This window comes from Callionymus lyra, chromosome 19 (assembly GCF_982586985.1).
Source record: "Callionymus lyra chromosome 19, fCalLyr1.hap1.1, whole genome shotgun sequence".
Classification (NCBI taxonomy): domain Eukaryota; kingdom Metazoa; phylum Chordata; class Actinopteri; order Syngnathiformes; family Callionymidae; genus Callionymus; species Callionymus lyra.
The window spans coordinates 16,003,556-16,021,254 of record NC_141836.1 but is presented as its reverse complement, the minus strand read 5'-3'; the positions used below and the strand labels follow the sequence as shown (position 1 = coordinate 16,021,254).

General features: G+C 38.5%; 1 protein-coding gene across 4 annotated transcripts in view; it reads right to left on the bottom strand.

The window, feature by feature from the left end:
* Positions 1–892: 892 nt before the first annotated feature.
* Positions 893–17,699, bottom strand: part of LOC148059722 (uncharacterized) — a 45,501-nt gene continuing 28,694 nt past the window's right edge. The window contains exons 3-9 of one of the 4 annotated variants that reach the window (XM_087780788.1): positions 16,557–16,611; positions 16,385–16,472; positions 15,893–16,305; positions 14,571–14,735; positions 14,198–14,359; positions 11,320–11,454; positions 893–4,871 (exon numbers count right to left, since the gene is read on the bottom strand). In XM_087780788.1, coding sequence (XP_087636914.1) covers positions 4,374–4,871; positions 11,320–11,454; positions 14,198–14,359; positions 14,571–14,735; positions 15,893–16,305; positions 16,385–16,472; positions 16,557–16,611 — 1,516 coding nt within the window. In that variant the 3' untranslated portion in view covers positions 893–4,373. Of the gene's footprint in view, positions 4,872–11,319; positions 11,455–14,197; positions 14,360–14,570; positions 14,736–15,892; positions 16,306–16,384; positions 16,476–16,556; positions 16,612–17,699 lie in introns of all 4 variants that reach the window. The other 3 variants (XM_087780786.1, XM_087780787.1, XM_087780789.1) reach the window with 3 other exon arrangements.

The following is a 17,699-nucleotide window of genomic DNA, read 5'->3' as shown; positions in this document are numbered from 1 at the left end:
AACATGTTGTTTATATATGGGAAGAATTGACGGAGTACTATTTATACATTAATACATTATTGTTCTAAACTTTTTTCATTTCCTTTGTGAATTGGTGTTCGCTTATATTTAACGTTAGAGTTCACATTTACAGTTTTTTTTTTGTTGGGCTTTACAATATAAACTAAATTTTCGGTGAGATTATTCAATGTTTAAATAAATATTCATGCTAAATTTCTGATCCAAATACATTTTGGCTCTGGAAATGTGGATATTTATTGTACTGTATTTTTTTGTACTACATGATTTCTTATATATAATATTTTATGCAAGAGGTTTAAGTCCAACAATTGTCAATGTCAACTTAAACAAAAATTCAAATGGGCATTTATTTGATAAAACGTTTGTCAGATTGTTATCAAAGTTTTTAGTTCTTTTTAAAGGCTTGACATATTCAAATGAAATATTCCAGAAATTTTGTTTATATAATATATCTGGATTCAGGAACAAGTTGCAGGTTATGTTTTTATTTTTTTAATTTATTTGTATGGTTTCTCACTGCTTCCGCTGACATACCTGGGTCTTTCCAGAAACAAAAAAACAGCCCAACATTCAATACGAAAGGTTAACCACATCCATGTAAGTGCTTTACTAGTTATTAACGTGCTTCTTAAATCTCTCGCTCTTGATCATGCAACAGTCTTACACACTTCAGAGATGTATTTAAGTTGGATTACATGGAGTTTTCTTCCAGCCTACGTGAAAATATAATAATAAAAAACATTTGCAAATGCGCATCATTAAGTGTAAAAACTACAAAATGTATTTATTATAATTATAATAACGCAAAGAAAAATAGAGGTTAAAAGTTGTATATCTTACACGACAAGTAAAGATACAACAGACAAGAGACTCTTTATAATGTGCCACTTTATTAGAAAAGTAAAAAGTCACTTAAATATTTTATGAAGATTAATATAAAACATTACAATCTTTTGCATATCTGCACTGTCACACTAGATTTTTCTTTTCTTAGATGTAATATTTTCCGACTAAACCCTGTGCTTTTTTTCAACATATAACATTGGCTACAGCTTTCACAGCAGTATTGGCCCATATTTATATCTGAAGACAATTAACAAAGAGCATCTGCATGAAAAAGCATGAAATATTTTGCATCCACAAATTACAATGTGCCTGTGATAAACCATCTTTTTTTTTTTCTCTTTTTTTTTGTTCTCCACTAAATATACTGCATATCAAATGTTACATTGGGACATCAGAACAGCCACAAAGTATTTTACACATTTACATCATCATACTGTATTTGTGCAATTGACCTTCTGTCTGGAACTGTGTAAAGCTGTGTTCACCAGTGTGTTCGCCATCAAATCATCTTTCCCATATAAAGAAAATGTGACACATCAACCGACAGCCGAGAAAAAGAACTGATTAGGTAAGATCGTCGGCATCCAACGAACACCCCCGTATCCCCCCTAGAGTCCCTCGGAACTGGACATCAAAGAGCAAGACCGAGAGGTGAAACGAAGAAGAGAAGAGAGGTCTGTGTCAGTTTTTTTTTGTTGGGGGAGGGAATGTACACAAGGGTTTGGAAGAAAAATATGCGAAAAATAAATGACTTGAAGGGATGCGTGTGTGTGTGCACGCTGGCAAACGCACATCAGGAGGAGGATCGTCCTTGAATCCTTTCCAGTGATCTCCGTCCAGCTCTCCTAAAAAACTTCTTCTCTCCCTCCCCCTCTTAGATCGAAAAGGGTGAACGCGCACCATCTCTTTCTTATCCTCTACTCTCATCCTCCTCCAAACAAACTAAAAAAAAAAAAAACGTCAACAGCTGCTTTGCATAACATGAAATACAACAGAAAGTTTTTTTCGCAAACGAGAAGAGATCAAAAGTACCACGACATTAGTTTCATCTCCATATAGTAATGCATGCACTGTTTTGATCAAGCAGGAAAGAAATTGCACCAACAACATAATCACACCTTTGTTCATGGCAGTGGCATGAGCTATTCAACCAGTAGGAAAAAAAAAGAAAAAGAAACAGTGCATTTAAATACAGAGTGCATTTGTTTTTACAGGCCTTCTTGTTAAGTCAAAAAACATACTGACCCATTTAAAACACCTCACAGTGAGTTCGTCCTTCACTGTGTCTTCACTTTTCTTCCACCTTGCTCAGTTTCCAATGCTCCCCCAAAGCTACACGGGAAAGGCATTTTTTTTTGTACAGTGGTGGAGGTGAAAATGCTGGAGTGGGTGCTTAAGGGCAGGACTTGAAGCCTACTTTCCCCCCCTTTTTAGTCCAGCTTTCTTGGTGCTATTTCAAAGCCCCGTTGTAAGGGTAGAGAGCTACAGGGGTCCTCTGGCTTTGTTGGGAGACCTGAGAGCCAAATTAAAACCGCTCACAAACAAGTTAACGGCACATCCACCCGCCAACAAGTCCCGCAGCTGCCTAGTGCAATCTAACCATCGTCGTAAAAATCTGTTGTTTACAGAAAGACACATGAATTGCACACGTCCACATATATATTTCATATATCTATGTATACTTTTTTTTTAAATATTCGTCTCTTTTTGTCACAAGAAAAACGGTGAAGAACTTTGGGAGATCTCGTACTGGATCGACTCAGAAAGAACTGTTGCCCAAACCACTCTTTGCCCCGGACCTGATCGTTTTACACTGCACCGCTCTGCCTGCCAAGTATGTGAGTGTGTGTGTGCGTGCATGCGTGCGTGAGCGAGGGAGCAGTTAGCGGGCGTAACGGCAGAGGCGGACAATAACAAACTACTGACTAGCTGGAATTGAGTAGTTTTTCTTCTCTAACTAACTTTGAAAAGTATTTCTTAAGAAGCTATAATTTATTTAAGTATTGTCAGACCCGTAAGTTGCATTATCATGAAAAAAAAACAAACGGTCACAGCAGGAGTCAACCCTGAGTCTGGTTATCCTCGAGGTTTCTGCCTATTAAAAAGGTTTTTCCTCACCACTGTCACATATCATGATGTTGCTTTGCTGGGACCTGTTGTTCTCTTATATAGTTGTATTTAAATGGCAACTAAAGTGTTGAGTTGTCTCTTAAACTGATATATTGTATCATCAGTTTTTGTCTGTTTGTACAAAACTCTCCATTTATTGAAATATTTACATTAATAAATCTGCTTAAGCCCCGCCCACTGAAAACACTGTTTCAGGAGGTGAAATCTTGTTTACCATAACCACACCCACTCTGCTGTGATTGGTCAAGCGTCGAGGTTTGTCACTGCGTGTCATCAATCTCTGAGGTATCCACCTCCAAGAGACTTGTTGTATAAACAATGCGGGTGTGGAGCTGGCTGGAGGAGTGAAGCCATTATTAAGTCATTACGGACTCTGCTCTCGTAACCTCTTGTTTGCCGAAATTTGAGACGGTGGGGCTTACTTGCGTCTTGGAGAGGAAGACTTCAACATTTGAAACATGTGAGTCAGGAGAGCAATGTTTCTACATTAGTTGCCCTTTAAAGAGTTAATTTGACAACTTGTTAGGATTTGACCTTTTAAATAAATTTAATTAATCAAACAAATATATCAGTGTTGGGAAGTAGCTTCCCTGGAATGAGAGGCTTAATACCTCCTTAAACATTATTTGGTATATATTTTTTTCTTTTTCATAGCATTTATTTTGGCTGATTTCATTAAAATATCTATATATCGTATCTTTACATTGATCACAAGAGCAATCATTTCACCTGTGTGTAGCGGGATGTGTCGTTCTGTTTGCATTAAAGTGGATTGTCAGCTAAACATGATTTTTATTGTGAAGAATAACTTTATTTTTAAGTAGTTTTTTTGGTTGTGAGGAAGTTTGGACAAAAGCTTTCATTCATTTTTACAACATAAACAGGTTTTCAACCTGAAGTCGGAGCAACAAAGCCAGTGCTCATTAGGAACCGGTTCCATCTATTTGTGTAGCTCAGCACATCCATCTATTACATAATGCCCTCGAAAGATTACACGTTTGTCAGTAACATAACAAACAATATGGCCCAGTGTCTTTGTCCTGTCTTAGCATGCATGTTTCTTTTGCAGAAGCTTTTCCCTTTATGTTGTGAATCACACTTTTCAAAGACAATTGTTCATATAAAAATAAAGATATGATGGAAAATGATGTGACTTTGTCTCGTGAGCAAATGATGGATCTTTTTTTTTTGTAACATTGCTGGTCCATTTTGAGCTAGACTAGGCTGGTTCTGAACTCCAGACCAAATCGAGGGACAAAGTCTGAACCTGCATTTTAAAAACCCTGTTTTTACCTGATGTCAACAAAAAATGTATCCTCACATTGTTTGTTTTTCGAGGAGGTTGCGTTTATGTACAGCGGGTGAAGTCCGGCCGACTACAGGCCAGTGACGTACATCTCCATCCCGTCGTTGAAGGTGAAGATGGTGGTGGTACTGGAGCTGTTGCCGCCTTGTTTGACGTCACTGATGGTTTCGTAGAAGTTGTCCCCGCCCGGCAGGCCTCTGGCTGGCGTCGGGGTGGGTCCTGAGGCTGGAGGTGCTGGGGTGGGTACGGCCTGCGCTACCGGGAGAGGCACCGGCTTCTTCCTCTTGAGCGTGGCACTGCCGATGACTGCGTTGCTTGTCATTCCCGCCTGGTCGCTTTTCCGTTGGGAGTCATTGGTCACAAAGGGCGGGTCGGGCTCCACGGCGGCGGACCAGGACCTGTCGCCGGTCTCGTAGCAGGGCTCCTCCTGTGAGCGGGCCTGAGCTTGGACACTTCTTCCCCTCATTCCTCTGTCCCCGCCGAAGGACCGAGGAAGGGTCTTGGCTCCATTGTTTTCCATGGGTTTCTTTTTCTGGCTTTTACACACAATGGAGTAAGTGTCTGCAATCTGAGAACACAGAGCAGAGTTGAGAGTCAGTAAATGTCAGGGAAGTACACGGCGGATCAGAGCCCTGACTCCCATGATGCTTTGTGCGCTGTGTCCATTCTTAAACATTTCTCCAAATATATTTTACTAAACTTCCAAAGCCATTATTTAATAGCTTCATCAGGGTCTAGATCATTTTTAGCATCGGGCTCTTTTTCTATGGATCACTTGAGGAAGAAAAACAAAGATTGAGTGGATACAGTAAAGCCTTTTGTATTATTTTGGCATGGATCATGTCAAAAAGCTTTTGTCAAACATTAAAGGTTTATTTATTTTAGAGACTTTTTTTTTAATCCGTTGGGATCAGACATTGTTTAGCGAAGTGCTTTAGGGATGTCCTTAAATAACTGAAATAAACCTTCTTAGTAGGGGTGTGTATTGACAAGAATCTTGCTGAATATTGCTGAATTTACAAACCACATGACTCCTGACAAAATCTTAAAAGATTTAATCTGTTTTGAAACAAAAATACGTCCAAATAAGCTGTTAGAGTCGACTGTATCCTCTTGTCCTCAGTCATCGCCGGACCCTCACAGGATATAATTGTTCCTTTAGTTGCAGAGGACGTAATGAATGCAACCATATAGCCGCCAGAAGTTACTTTGGAACACAAAATGGATTATAGTCATAAACGGCACTATATTATATGCGGTCAGTGATGTCTCTTAAACAAACGGTGTCTTTGTAATAGCCATAACATGCAGGCACAATATGGGGGTATCTAAAACTGGATAAATCAAGATGGTTGTAGAAGAAATTATCAATTTTAAAAGATATAAAGTATATTACAAAGGGCATAATTTCATATGCTGTCTGTGATGTCTCCTAAAGAAACAGTGTCTTTGTAATAGCCGGAACAAACAATCATGATATGGTGGTATCTCAAACTGGATAAATCATGATTATTGTAGAAGAAATTATTAATTAAAAAAGATATATAGTGTATGACAAATGGCGTAATTTCATATGCTGCCTCTGATGTCTCTTAAAGAAACAGTGTCTTTGTAATAGCCATAACATGCAGGCATGATATGGTGGTATCTAAAACTGGATAAATCAAGATGGTTGTAGAAGAAATTATTAATTTAAAAAGATATATAGTGTATGAAAAATGGCGTAATTTCATATGCTGCCTCTGATGTCTCTTAAAGAAACGGTGTCTTTGTAATAGCCAGAACATGCAGGCATGATACAGTGGTATCTGTAACTGCATAAATTGAGATTGTTGTAGAAGAAGTTATCAATTTTAATATTATTTTATTCATTTTAAAATATATTAGGAATATTACAAAGGGCATAATTCCATATGCTGTCTGTGATATCCCTTAAAGAAACGTGTCTTTGTAATAGCTGGAACATAAAAGCATGATACAGGGCTATAGCAAACTGCGAATGAGTCGCCACAGACCGAGTTGGTGTAAGTGCAACCATTTGCTTGCTCTGTGCTGTAACCTGACCTATTTTGACAGGACGGGATAAGACAGAGTAAACTGTGTTATCAGTCTGCAAGGTCTATTCAGGGAGGCAGTGTTGGTTCAGCAGTTGATGGACCTGTTAAAATTTCACCACCAGAACTGTGGCAACAGAAATGCACGCTGGCCAACCGCCAATAAACAACAAAAACAAAAGTTCCACTCGGATGAAAATTGACTGTTTCTCCGGCAACATGTGCATATTTAAAGAAACTGCACAAACATGATTAACATTTCTGAGGGACGTGCGAGTTAATTTGGGGAATTTCGACAAACCAGTGCAGTGGCCTTCAGGGTTTCAGTGCCAAACATTGACAAAGGCAGAGCAGGGTGTTGTGGGAAATGGTCATGTTTACCTTCTGTGTTCACACCCAGAACAAGAGTGCTAGATCTCTTCCAGTGGACTGGAGAAACGCTGGCTGTTCAAACATGAAGAAACCCTTGACTCTCACCTCACACATATTTCCCTCTGACCTCACACTACCTGTATTTATTAGGCTCACATGCAGTGTTTGAACGTAGTATTATTAATATGGATTAATAAAATATTCACCTTTATCAGCACTTAACAGTCAATGTCGCATCATGTTTTTTCTGTCATAAATGGTCCTTAATTTGATATGAAAATGAAATATTAGAGTGGAGAATCTAGACTCTCATCTTTAGATTATTTATAGACATTGTGTTGCGGGGTGGTAAATCCCAAACTAGAATGTAGAAGAAAGTAGAACCTTCATAGCATCCCTTCTTGTCTCTTCTCATCTCCTGTCTGTGATAGAAACTCTTAAAGAAACAGTGTATTTGTAATAGCCAGGAAATGCAAGTGTTACGGGGTAGTAAGTTAAACTCCCAAAAGCATGCTTGGTGTATAAGAAATGATCCTTCTTTTTAAATAGAGTATGATATAAATGGCATAATTCCATCTGCTTTCTGTGGTGTGTCAAAGAAACAGTGTATCTGTAATAGCCAGAAAATGTAGAGTTACAGGGTGGTATGTAAAACTCCATTAACCATTGTGTATAGGTGAAATTATCCTTTTTAAATATAGTATGATATAAATGGCATAATTCCATCTGCTTTCTGTGTTGTGTCAAAGAAACAGTGTATCTGTAATATCCAGAAAATGTAGCGTTACGGGGTGGTATGTAAAACTCCATTAACCATTGTGTATAGGTGAAATTATCTGTCTATTTAAATATAGTATGATATAAATGGCATAATTCATCTGCTTTCTGGGGTGTGTCAAAGAAACAGTGTATTTGTAATAGCAAGAAAGTGTAGCGTTACGTGGTGGTATGTAAAACTCCATTAAGCATTGTGTATAGGTGAAATTATCCTTTTAAAATATAGTATGATATAAATGGCATAATTCCATCTGCTATCTGTGGTTTGTCAAAGAAACAGTGTATTTGTAATAGCCAGAAAATTTTGCGTTACGGGGTGGTATGTTAAACTCCATAAACCATTATTGTTGTAGATAAAATGATCCTTTTTTAAAAAAAAATATAGCATGATATAAATGGCATAATTCCATCTGCTTTCTGTGGTTTGTCAAAGAAACAGTGTATTTGTAATAGCTAGAAAATTTAGCGTTACGGGGTGGTATTTTAAACTCCATAGCCATTATTGTTGTAGATGGAATTATCCTTTTTTTTTAAATATAGCATGATATAAATGGCATAATTCCATCTGCTTTCTGTGGTTTGTCAAAGAAACAGTGTATTTGTAATAGCCAGAAAATTTAGCGTTATGAGGTGGTATGTAAAACTCCATAATACATTATTGTGCATAGATGAATCTCCTTCCTTCTTTTTAAATATAGTATACTGTAAAGGGCATAATTGTAACATACAAGCATGACGGGGTGGTACCTAAAACTGCATGAATCCTGAATGTAGAAATTAAACTTAAAAAATATATTTAGTATATTATAAAGGGCATAATTGAATCTGCTGCCTTTGATGTATCTTAAAGATACAGTGTCTTTGTAATAATGGAACATGCAAGTGTTGCAATATTTGCAATAATGATATAAGTGGAAATAAAACATCAATAATAATTATGTTAGCTACTAATTCTATAGTGTAAGTGATTTTTATTTTTAAAAAAAAAGAAAATGGTAGACTTGGATAAAGAAAAATCACATTAAATTATTTCACTTCTGCAATTCTAGTTTCTGAAAGAAAAAGGTGTGGAAAGCAAATCTACTCTCTCTTCAACATTACACAACAGACTTGAACGATCTCACTAGATAAACATCTCGACGCCGTCGCCTTCCATTGTGACACCATCGGCTTTTTTTATTTTAAGAAAGGATTTGGAAAGGAGACACGACAGCGCGCAGCAGTGTGTGTTTGTTTGCGACCCAGTGTGCAAAAAGCGAACCTGCAGCTTCGGTGCAGCAGCAGCAGCAGCAGAGGAAGGAAGTCACAAGATGACGGGGATTTCAAAAGTGGGCCGCAGCTGTTGAGGAAGCCATGCATGCAGCGTGTTTTTTTTCTTTTCCCTCCGCCTCTGCTTCAACTCTTTTTAAACTTTATCTTCATAATGAACGCATTTAGAAAGTTATGGTTTGCTTTGGTTAAGTAAACACCAAGCTATACTGTCAGTAGAACATTAGCAGTCAAAACTTCACTTGCATGCTTGCTGCAACGTGACAGTGGTGGTGGGTGGGGGTGGGGGGGCGGTTGTCTTCAAATCCAAGCAGGGAGTGGAGCAGATGGATAACATCACTAAAGAGGAGGAGATTCCGGGGGTAACTCAACACCCTCCCGACGAGTGCGAGCGACAAACGTTGTGAGATAGAAATGATTTGGGCATGTCGGGGCAGCCGAGCACCTTAAATGAAAGTGTCTGACAGGTCCTATTAGGAGGGAGACGGCGGCGCGCTACCAGCTGCTCTCAAGCAACAGTCGGCCTCCGAGAGGGCGGGGCTTAACCCCTTTAATCCCTGCACCGAGCGACACTTAAAGGGCCTGAACTCGAGTCATTAGGATTTGGATCGAACATCCAAGAACATTAATGTCATATGTCGAGGACGAAAACAACATCCTTTTTTAATTAATGGACAGAACTTGAGACGCTTATTCTTCATTGAAAGCATTGGAAGTTGCTACTCTGGTTAGGAAAACATGGAAACATGGTTTAACATTTTCAGATCAAGGTTGCCTTGAAAAAAGTTTCTGTCAAATGTTGTTCACAAAACCTCTGTAAGAGAGTACGAACGTTCCCTTTATGTCCATTGTTGTGACATTTTGTTTAGTTTAATTTTCTTTAAAAATCATTTGATCTGACAACCAGCATTACACTTCTTTATAAATGAAGCTAAATGCTGTTGATAAATTGTCTGTATTTCTGTGAGCAACTCAAAAGGAAAGTTTTCTCTTAAAATTCACAATACACGTTGGGAAGTAGGTGAGGAAGAGGACAATTTTAAAGGTTTGTCATTCGCTTGTATAGCTTTTTATCAATGCTGATCACACATCCAGCCACATTAAAGGCCAAATCTGTAGTATTTTAAATGGCGTTTCTGGCTCCCCCTTTTGTCAAAGTAGTGTAAATGCAGTTGTCGACAAATCTGTTTTACTGTTGCCAAATTGCATGTACATTTGTTTACTTAAACAAGATGAAGGCTCTTTTTGTAATCAGTTTGATCAAAAGTACTTAAAGCTTACATAATCCATCCTTCTGTTTACTTAAAACGTAGTATCTGACCCACTGCTGTGAAGCAGTTCTGAGGTCACATGCGATCAGACTCTGTCTGGGTTTGATATGCAGACATGGTTCCGGAGTCAAAAGCCTTGTAAAAAATATTAGCAAGCGCAAACATGTTAACTATTAACAAACATGATCAACTATTAAAATGATCATGTGAGATGATCATCGATTTCATTATTTAACTTATTATAAGTCATTAAATATGTTTGTTTGAGGACTTTTTATTTAATTTCAAAATGAACTGCATATTGAATATATATATATATATATATATATATATATATATATAAACAACATAAGCTAATTTAGCTTTATTTTATTATATAATGTCAAAATAAATATATATATATAAAAAAAAAAAAGAAAAATGAATTATTTTTAATTTTAATTAAGTAAATAAAATGAAATTGTATAAAATGCGATCAAATGATATATTAAGCTTGTTTTTATGTTTTTATATAAAAGTTATTTTAAACTTTCCCATCACATTTAAGCCCCATTTATTCGTCCCTTCTTTTTTTCGGCTCGATGGCCCCTTACACAGTATATAACGGGGCCCCTGAGGAGATGTTATCACCCTGAGCTAGAGAGTACTACTGCGCTTATCATGATTGTACCTATCATTACAGAAAATATGAATCCATGATTACGTCAAAATGTTACATAATGTTGCTTTAATCTTGCCTTAAAGTGGTTTCAAAAAGTAAACATAGGAAAACCTGACTCCAAAAAACACAACATTCAATAGAATCACTCGAATAAAATGAGTTATAGTTGATTGAATAATGGTTTAAAATTACAACATGGAAGACCAGTCGATTATTTATGATCTCATTCTGTGACCAACTTATGAGGATAATGAGGCAGCAGGTGATGCTGAATTTGGATCCATCTGGTGAAGTTTCACAGATAGATGAGGTGTAAGGGGGGGGTTGCATATCAGGGTCAAAGTTCAGGACAGAACAGAAGACAGGGGGGGGGGTCGGTGCTGCTGCATATGTGTAACCTAACCTCTGGCTGTAAGCAGAGACACCCGTGTATGACGGGCAGGTCACAGTGCAGCAGTGTTATGACGCCAACACCAATCAAAGCGGCGCCCTGGTCTGTAAACACCGCAGTCACAAATCAGAAACCTGTCTGCATGCAGACTCGTCCCCGGGTCTCGGCCCCCCCGCCCACCGCCCACCGCCCACCTCCACAGGGCGGACGTGGGTATTCACCTCTTTCGCGGTCGGCGGAGACGGATGCCCTTGTCCGTTCTCCACGCGGTGCGGAGGTGCGTGCAGCGTGATGATCTCATCGTCTTCCGGGGGCTTCCAGATGTACTGCTCCCCGTTACCCATGAACACCGGCTCCTGTGGGAGAAACACGAAAACGTTAATCTAGAGATTTAAAGAAGATTGCGACGAAAACTGATTTAGATTTTCCATTATTCAATCCAACAGACTAAATTGCTATAGTTTCCACTGAGGCGGCTCATTAAAAAAAAAGTGTTGAGGAAAAACATGGTGGTTTGAATTAGAAGCAAAATTAAAGGCAACTAAGTCCTGCTAAATTAAACTAGTGGATTTCTTGTTTTTAACATTCCTGTGTGATTTAATCACTTCCCCCAACCATGGTCTACTTTTGTCCGTCCTCAAGCAAAATAACAAAAAAACTAATGAAAACATTAACGTGATATTTGCAGGAAGGGAAAAGGAAGAAGTGACTCAATTTAGATTTTCCTTATAACCACCTGGATCCATAAATAACTTGAAGATTCTCTGTAGTCCAATTCTTGCTCACTATTGCGACCTACTGACCCATTGACCTCACTGCTATCAACACTATTACAAATGCATTTAAAAGTATCTAATTATATTGATCAAATAACTGTAGGGAAATAACATTGAGTAAATATGTATGTAGTCATCCGTGCTCTCTGAATGCTTTTCTAGTTCCTATTTAGACAGTATTATTCAGCTCAGACAGGACAGGAAATTGTTTACACAATGTAGCTTAATGTAAATTTTGAACATAACTCCACGTCCATATCTAACAATTGTTGAACTAGTCTTTAACAACATTAACTTGTATAGAACACAACCAAACAAGCAAAAAATAAAAAGGAAAATCCAATGTGGAGGCACAACTATATGTTTGAGGTGGTATTTAAAGCGTCAAAATAACTGGAATATTATCTCTCACTTATATTATATTATAAAAATAAATTTAGCTGTGTTCCAAATCGTGCACTTCTCTGAGTACACTGGTTTATAGTACACATTAAAACATTTTTTTCGATCCATAGTACTGTTTCAAATCAAACTCTGCCGCTACACACTTATCGGAAATGACTCAACAACTTCTCCTTCTAATACATTTAAACGCAACTGTTAAACAAACTCTGTTTTTAAAAGCATTTATTAGGTAATATAGATATAGAACAGGTGTAGCCGGGGTTTGATCCAAGAAGCTTCTCACAGACACCTCTTATAGGTCAAACTCATGGCCTGGGGGCCAAATCTTGGTTGCAAGGTGATGCTATGTGGGCCAACGGAAAGGTTGACTCAAAATAACAGTGGATTAATGTTAATTCCATGACCTAAAAACATTCCAGTTTTAAGATAAGCTAAGGAACTGATTACAATAAGAGTACAACTGATGATTTTTTTTTTTTTTTTAATGTGTATTGTTTACAATTGTTTAAGCTTCTTGTGACCCTGGTCTAGAAAGGTGCTTTACAAGAAACTATTACTAACTTACTTATAGTTTGGTTATTTACACTTATTTTCCAGCCTCAGACTTTGAATGATAAACAATTTTTAGCCCCTTTAGTGATTGAGTTTAACATGCCTGGACTAGAACCATCCAGATGAGGTTATTTAAATGTATTTCGACTTCCTCAGGACAATAATAAATTGAATCTGCTGAGAGACACATATCAGCTGCTGAAACAGGAAGTGACATTGAAACAGAAATAACAAAAAAGGTTGAGGCTTTTAAATAAACAATATTTGTACAGAGTACTTATTTAGAAATTGCCTCGAATTGGCCTCTCGTAATGGTCCCAAAAGGTTTTTATATTTTCCACAGAAAAATATTTTTAAAGCTGTAAAAGTCTCTCAGGGGTTTTTATGTCAGTAACATGGCTGCAATAAGTCAACGTTTTGGCATCCTTTTTAAAATACTACACAATAGAATCACACACACATACACACAGTCAGGCAGCTGGCCCACCGCTTACATAATCCATCCTTCTTCTGTTTACCAGCCTTGTTTGATAACTTGCTGCGCTGCACACAGTGACAACATCATACAAATGCGCACACATCAAAATTTGTCGGGTTTTCTTTTTTTTTGGGGGGGATGGGGGGGGGGCTGGAAAAAGCAACCATGGTAGTTGCAAAAACAGCTTCCCCGCTCAATATTTTTATGTATTTGCTATTTGCAGTGTCTTTGTGTGTGCTGAGTGTGTAATAAATATTTCCCATTATCTGGTGCAGAGGTCAGGTTGTAAAGTTTTCCTTTAGTTTTTAATTTTAATTTAGTTTATTCTGTATCATGTATGTCATAGTATAATTAAAATGTGTTTTCATTTGTTTCTAAACAAGGAGCATAAAAAACATTTATTATTCATTATGAGCTGTAAAAGTGTTGATTTCCACATGTAATTAATATTGTCTAAGTTTAATTTAAGACTATTTTGACTGATTTTTTTTTAAATGGTATAGTCAGGAAAATCTACTTTTTCAGAGGGTCACAAAGCGCTTAAACAATCGGAACAATACTCAATAAAATATATACTTAAAAGGTCAAGACAACACAGAGAACAACACAGAATATTTTCCGACAGCCGCCACGTATCTAGTCCTGGTAAGACTGAAGCATGCATATTGTAAAAACCCTGATGTAAAGCACGTTTTATTAATCTAATGAGATAAAACAGATGATCATTTATCCGTTTACGACGCTGTTTAGAAAAACTGCTGCCGCTCATCCGTGAAGGCACATTTGTTGGCTGGCACTGCCCCCGTGTGGTCATGACGAGTAGCTACAATGACAGGAGTTGGAAGTCTATCCGCTGCAGGATGGATGACTCTCTGTCAAAGGCCTTACCTTCGGGAAGTTGTGCAGGTGAAACGGCTCTAATGGCTTGCGTGGAAACTCCTGGCTGCGGTGCAGCGGAGGAGGAGCAGTAGACGGTGAATCACTGACACTCGACTGGCTATCTGACTGACTGTCAGCCCCATTATTTTCTTTCCGGCTCGCCTTGTCAACCTTGAGGAATTGAGTCACCAGGAAAAAAAGAAAAAATTGATGATGTAAGGTTAACATTGTGAAACTGTCAGACTTTCTTTATAAGAATCACCCATCATTTTTATCTATTTCATTTTCACTTTAAATGATGAGCACATATTTTAACATGTTACATCAGGTCCATGACCACATTTATAATACACATTACCATGTTATAACCAAAAGAAACTACCTTTCTGTACTTGCGTATCGAAGCATACTCCACTCCGGTCGGTTCCTGATTGGCCAGTGAGTTGACGGAGGACAGTGGAGACCTGTTGGTCCCGTTCAGGCCATTACCCCTCGCCGCCATTGTTCCATTAAGAACGCCGTTCCCCCGGCCGTTTCCTCTGTTGCCCTGGGAGGACAAACGGAAAATCATTTATTCATCATTTGCCTGTTAATAAAAGAAGAATAAAGATCCTAACTCTTGCCACGCCCGCAGTTGTACAGCCCATAATAAATGTATTTATCACTCAAAACCCTTGCAGGAACCAAGATCTCATTCTAAACAACAGTATATTGAAAAAGGGTGTAACCCTCCATAGAACACACTGGTAAATGGAAACTGAAACAGATGCTTGTAGCCTAGCACGTGGCTAACAGCGCTATCAGAAAATGTCTGATGTGTGAAACTATATTCTTACATTTGGGTTGGAAATTAAGTGAATATCTTCAAATAAAATTAACCAAATTTACCTTCAAAAACATCGTATTTACTTTTATTAACAAGAGTTTACCAAATATTCAAGAAAGAGTAGCAGTAACTGTTCTAGCAGCAGTCATACATTTATGTCTAAGGTATGAAAAATGTTTGTCGTATGTCATACTTTTTTTTTTAAACAAATAAAAACTCACTTGATGTATGCAAAAAAAAGGATTTAAAAAAATAATAATTAAATCAGTTTTTACGTTATTATTAAAGATGTGAGAAAATATTTACACACCGATAAATGTCGACATAATTTTTCATACTTGGATATTCAAAACCACTGTATCGAAATGTTTGATTTTTTCCAATTTTTTTTCCTCTTTCAAATCACATTTATTTTATATCCTTAATGTGCTTAATCCTCAATAAAGGTTGTGTAAAATCGATAATTAGATTAAAAAAAAATGTTACAATTAAAATTCACAGTGTTTGTGTTGAAATTAAACTTCCAAACAGTCATCGTGCCCTCCCTAGCTAAAGGAACAATGAAATGACTGAGCACGAGAGGATACAGTAGACTCCAGAAGCTTCTAAAGCTGATGTTTGGACATATTTTGGTTAAAAAAAACAACAACAAATGAAAGCAGTTACGACTTCATCAAGAGTCTGTAAATTTTGTAACACTAGAATGTAGAAAACTAGAAGTACTGCACTTAGACAATACTAATATATCGTCGCTCCTACAGTATCACGTTCATCTTGTTTCCACAATACTGCCAATAATATTTCTGTTATATCATTCCTTCATCTTCAATATCTTTAATAATTGATTCAAAGTGAGAATTGTGTTGGTGTAGACGTACATTTCCAAATCCGTTCCGGATGCCATTAGCCTGAGTGGGGGGGCTTGGAGCGGCCCTGATTGTCGCCGGACTATTGACTGATGTCGGTGGCACCACAGGTGCGGGTTTGGTCTCCCCCTCCCGAACCCCAACGCTTTCGTACAGGCCGTCGTCCAGGCAGTGGGTGGGAGTGGGGTTGCTTCTCAGGCCCACCTCGGTGTAGGTGTGATCCCTGGCCTCGCCCGCTTCCCCTCCTCCGCCTCCTCCTCCAACGGCGTCCCCGGCAGCATCCCCGCCTGCTTTCTGGTTAGAACCCGGGGGACTGTTCGGGATCTGCGGGAGCTGGCGCCCGTGGGATGGCCTCAGGTCCGTCTGGGAGCGCCGACTGTGCAGGAGCAGGAGGTCCATGCTGGCCGGACGGCTTTTACTAACTGCTGCGTGAAACGGGACCACAGTGAGAGGCGTGGTCGGGGGTTTTAACCGTCGGCGACGTAACACCGCCGCGTCACTTACAGTTCCCATTGCAGGGGAAGCGATTGATCTCGTGCAACCTGGTGTCCGACTTGCTCATGGAGTTCAGCTTCGGGTGTCGAAGGGTGCCCTGCTGTCACAAAAAAACAAAGCAAATAAACCCGGTAAAAGACTCGATCAGGACGACGGAAAGACGGTTGCGAAACACTCTCACCATGTTTACAGATGTTCCCTTCTCTCCGGCCGAGGGATGCTTGCTCTTGCTTTTCCTGACATGCCGTCAATACGCGGAAGGTCAAAGGAAGCCGGTGGACAAGAGAGAGAACAGATCAACAGTGGAATCGGGGCCTGAAAGTCCTTGGTTGACAAGTGGGACAGCCCAAACGGCATGACTCAGGCTTTTTATTTTTTTTACTTCTCTCTGTGTGTAAACTAGTCGTATTCATAGAGTTGTCTCCTTCAAGCTAGTTCCTGTTTTAACTTCAATAACCTGCGGCGTTGTGTAACAAAAGCATATAGGGTATCATCACCGTGGGTCCTCGGAGACGACTGTAGCTATAGGAAACTGTTGATATGCGGCGACAGCGATGATGAAAATGGTGCGCGGGGCGAAAGCTCAAGGGTGCAGCTGCAAATAAGAGATCTTTTTTCTGCCAGTAGACGCCTCGACAACACAAGAGGTGTTATTGCTGCACCGCAAAACCCCGTGTAGCAATAAGTACGGCAATAAGTAGGAGCCAGGGTTTGCAAACAGATGCAGACTTCAAACAAATATTACTTCCCTCAAGTTGCTCGAAATTGAGCTGAAAAGAGTTGCCGCAGTTTGATGCGTTATTATGCTATATATACACCATTCATATAGTATATAGCTTAGTTAAATTACTTTAGATTAAATGCCAGGCAAAGTATTTTAATACGTCCCTCACTTAACCTTAGAGTTAAAATGAACATTATCTTTATTTTTATTATTTTTTACAGGCTTGGGCAAAGTTTCGCCCTTTTGACTATTTTATTGTGGCTCTCATGAGTAAAACTATTATACTTGGTAATGTGAGAAAATGTCCTGCCTGCCGCCATAATCGTATTATTTTCACTTCGTTTTTAGGACTTTCCTTTCTCCTCTATCCTCTCCTATCTTGAGTTAATCTTTCCATCAGTATTTCTTGTCTCTTAAAAACTTGTCTCTGAAAAGTATATTGGAAAATCTTGCTAGCTTAGCAAGTTGCTAGCTGTCCTAGCTAGTTGCTAACTTTTAGATATTGATATCTGAGATTCCAAAATGTATTTTCTCGTGTGTGTAAATACGGTGAATACCTTTTAAAAATATCAGTTCAAAACTCACTTGGAGCAAAAGAAA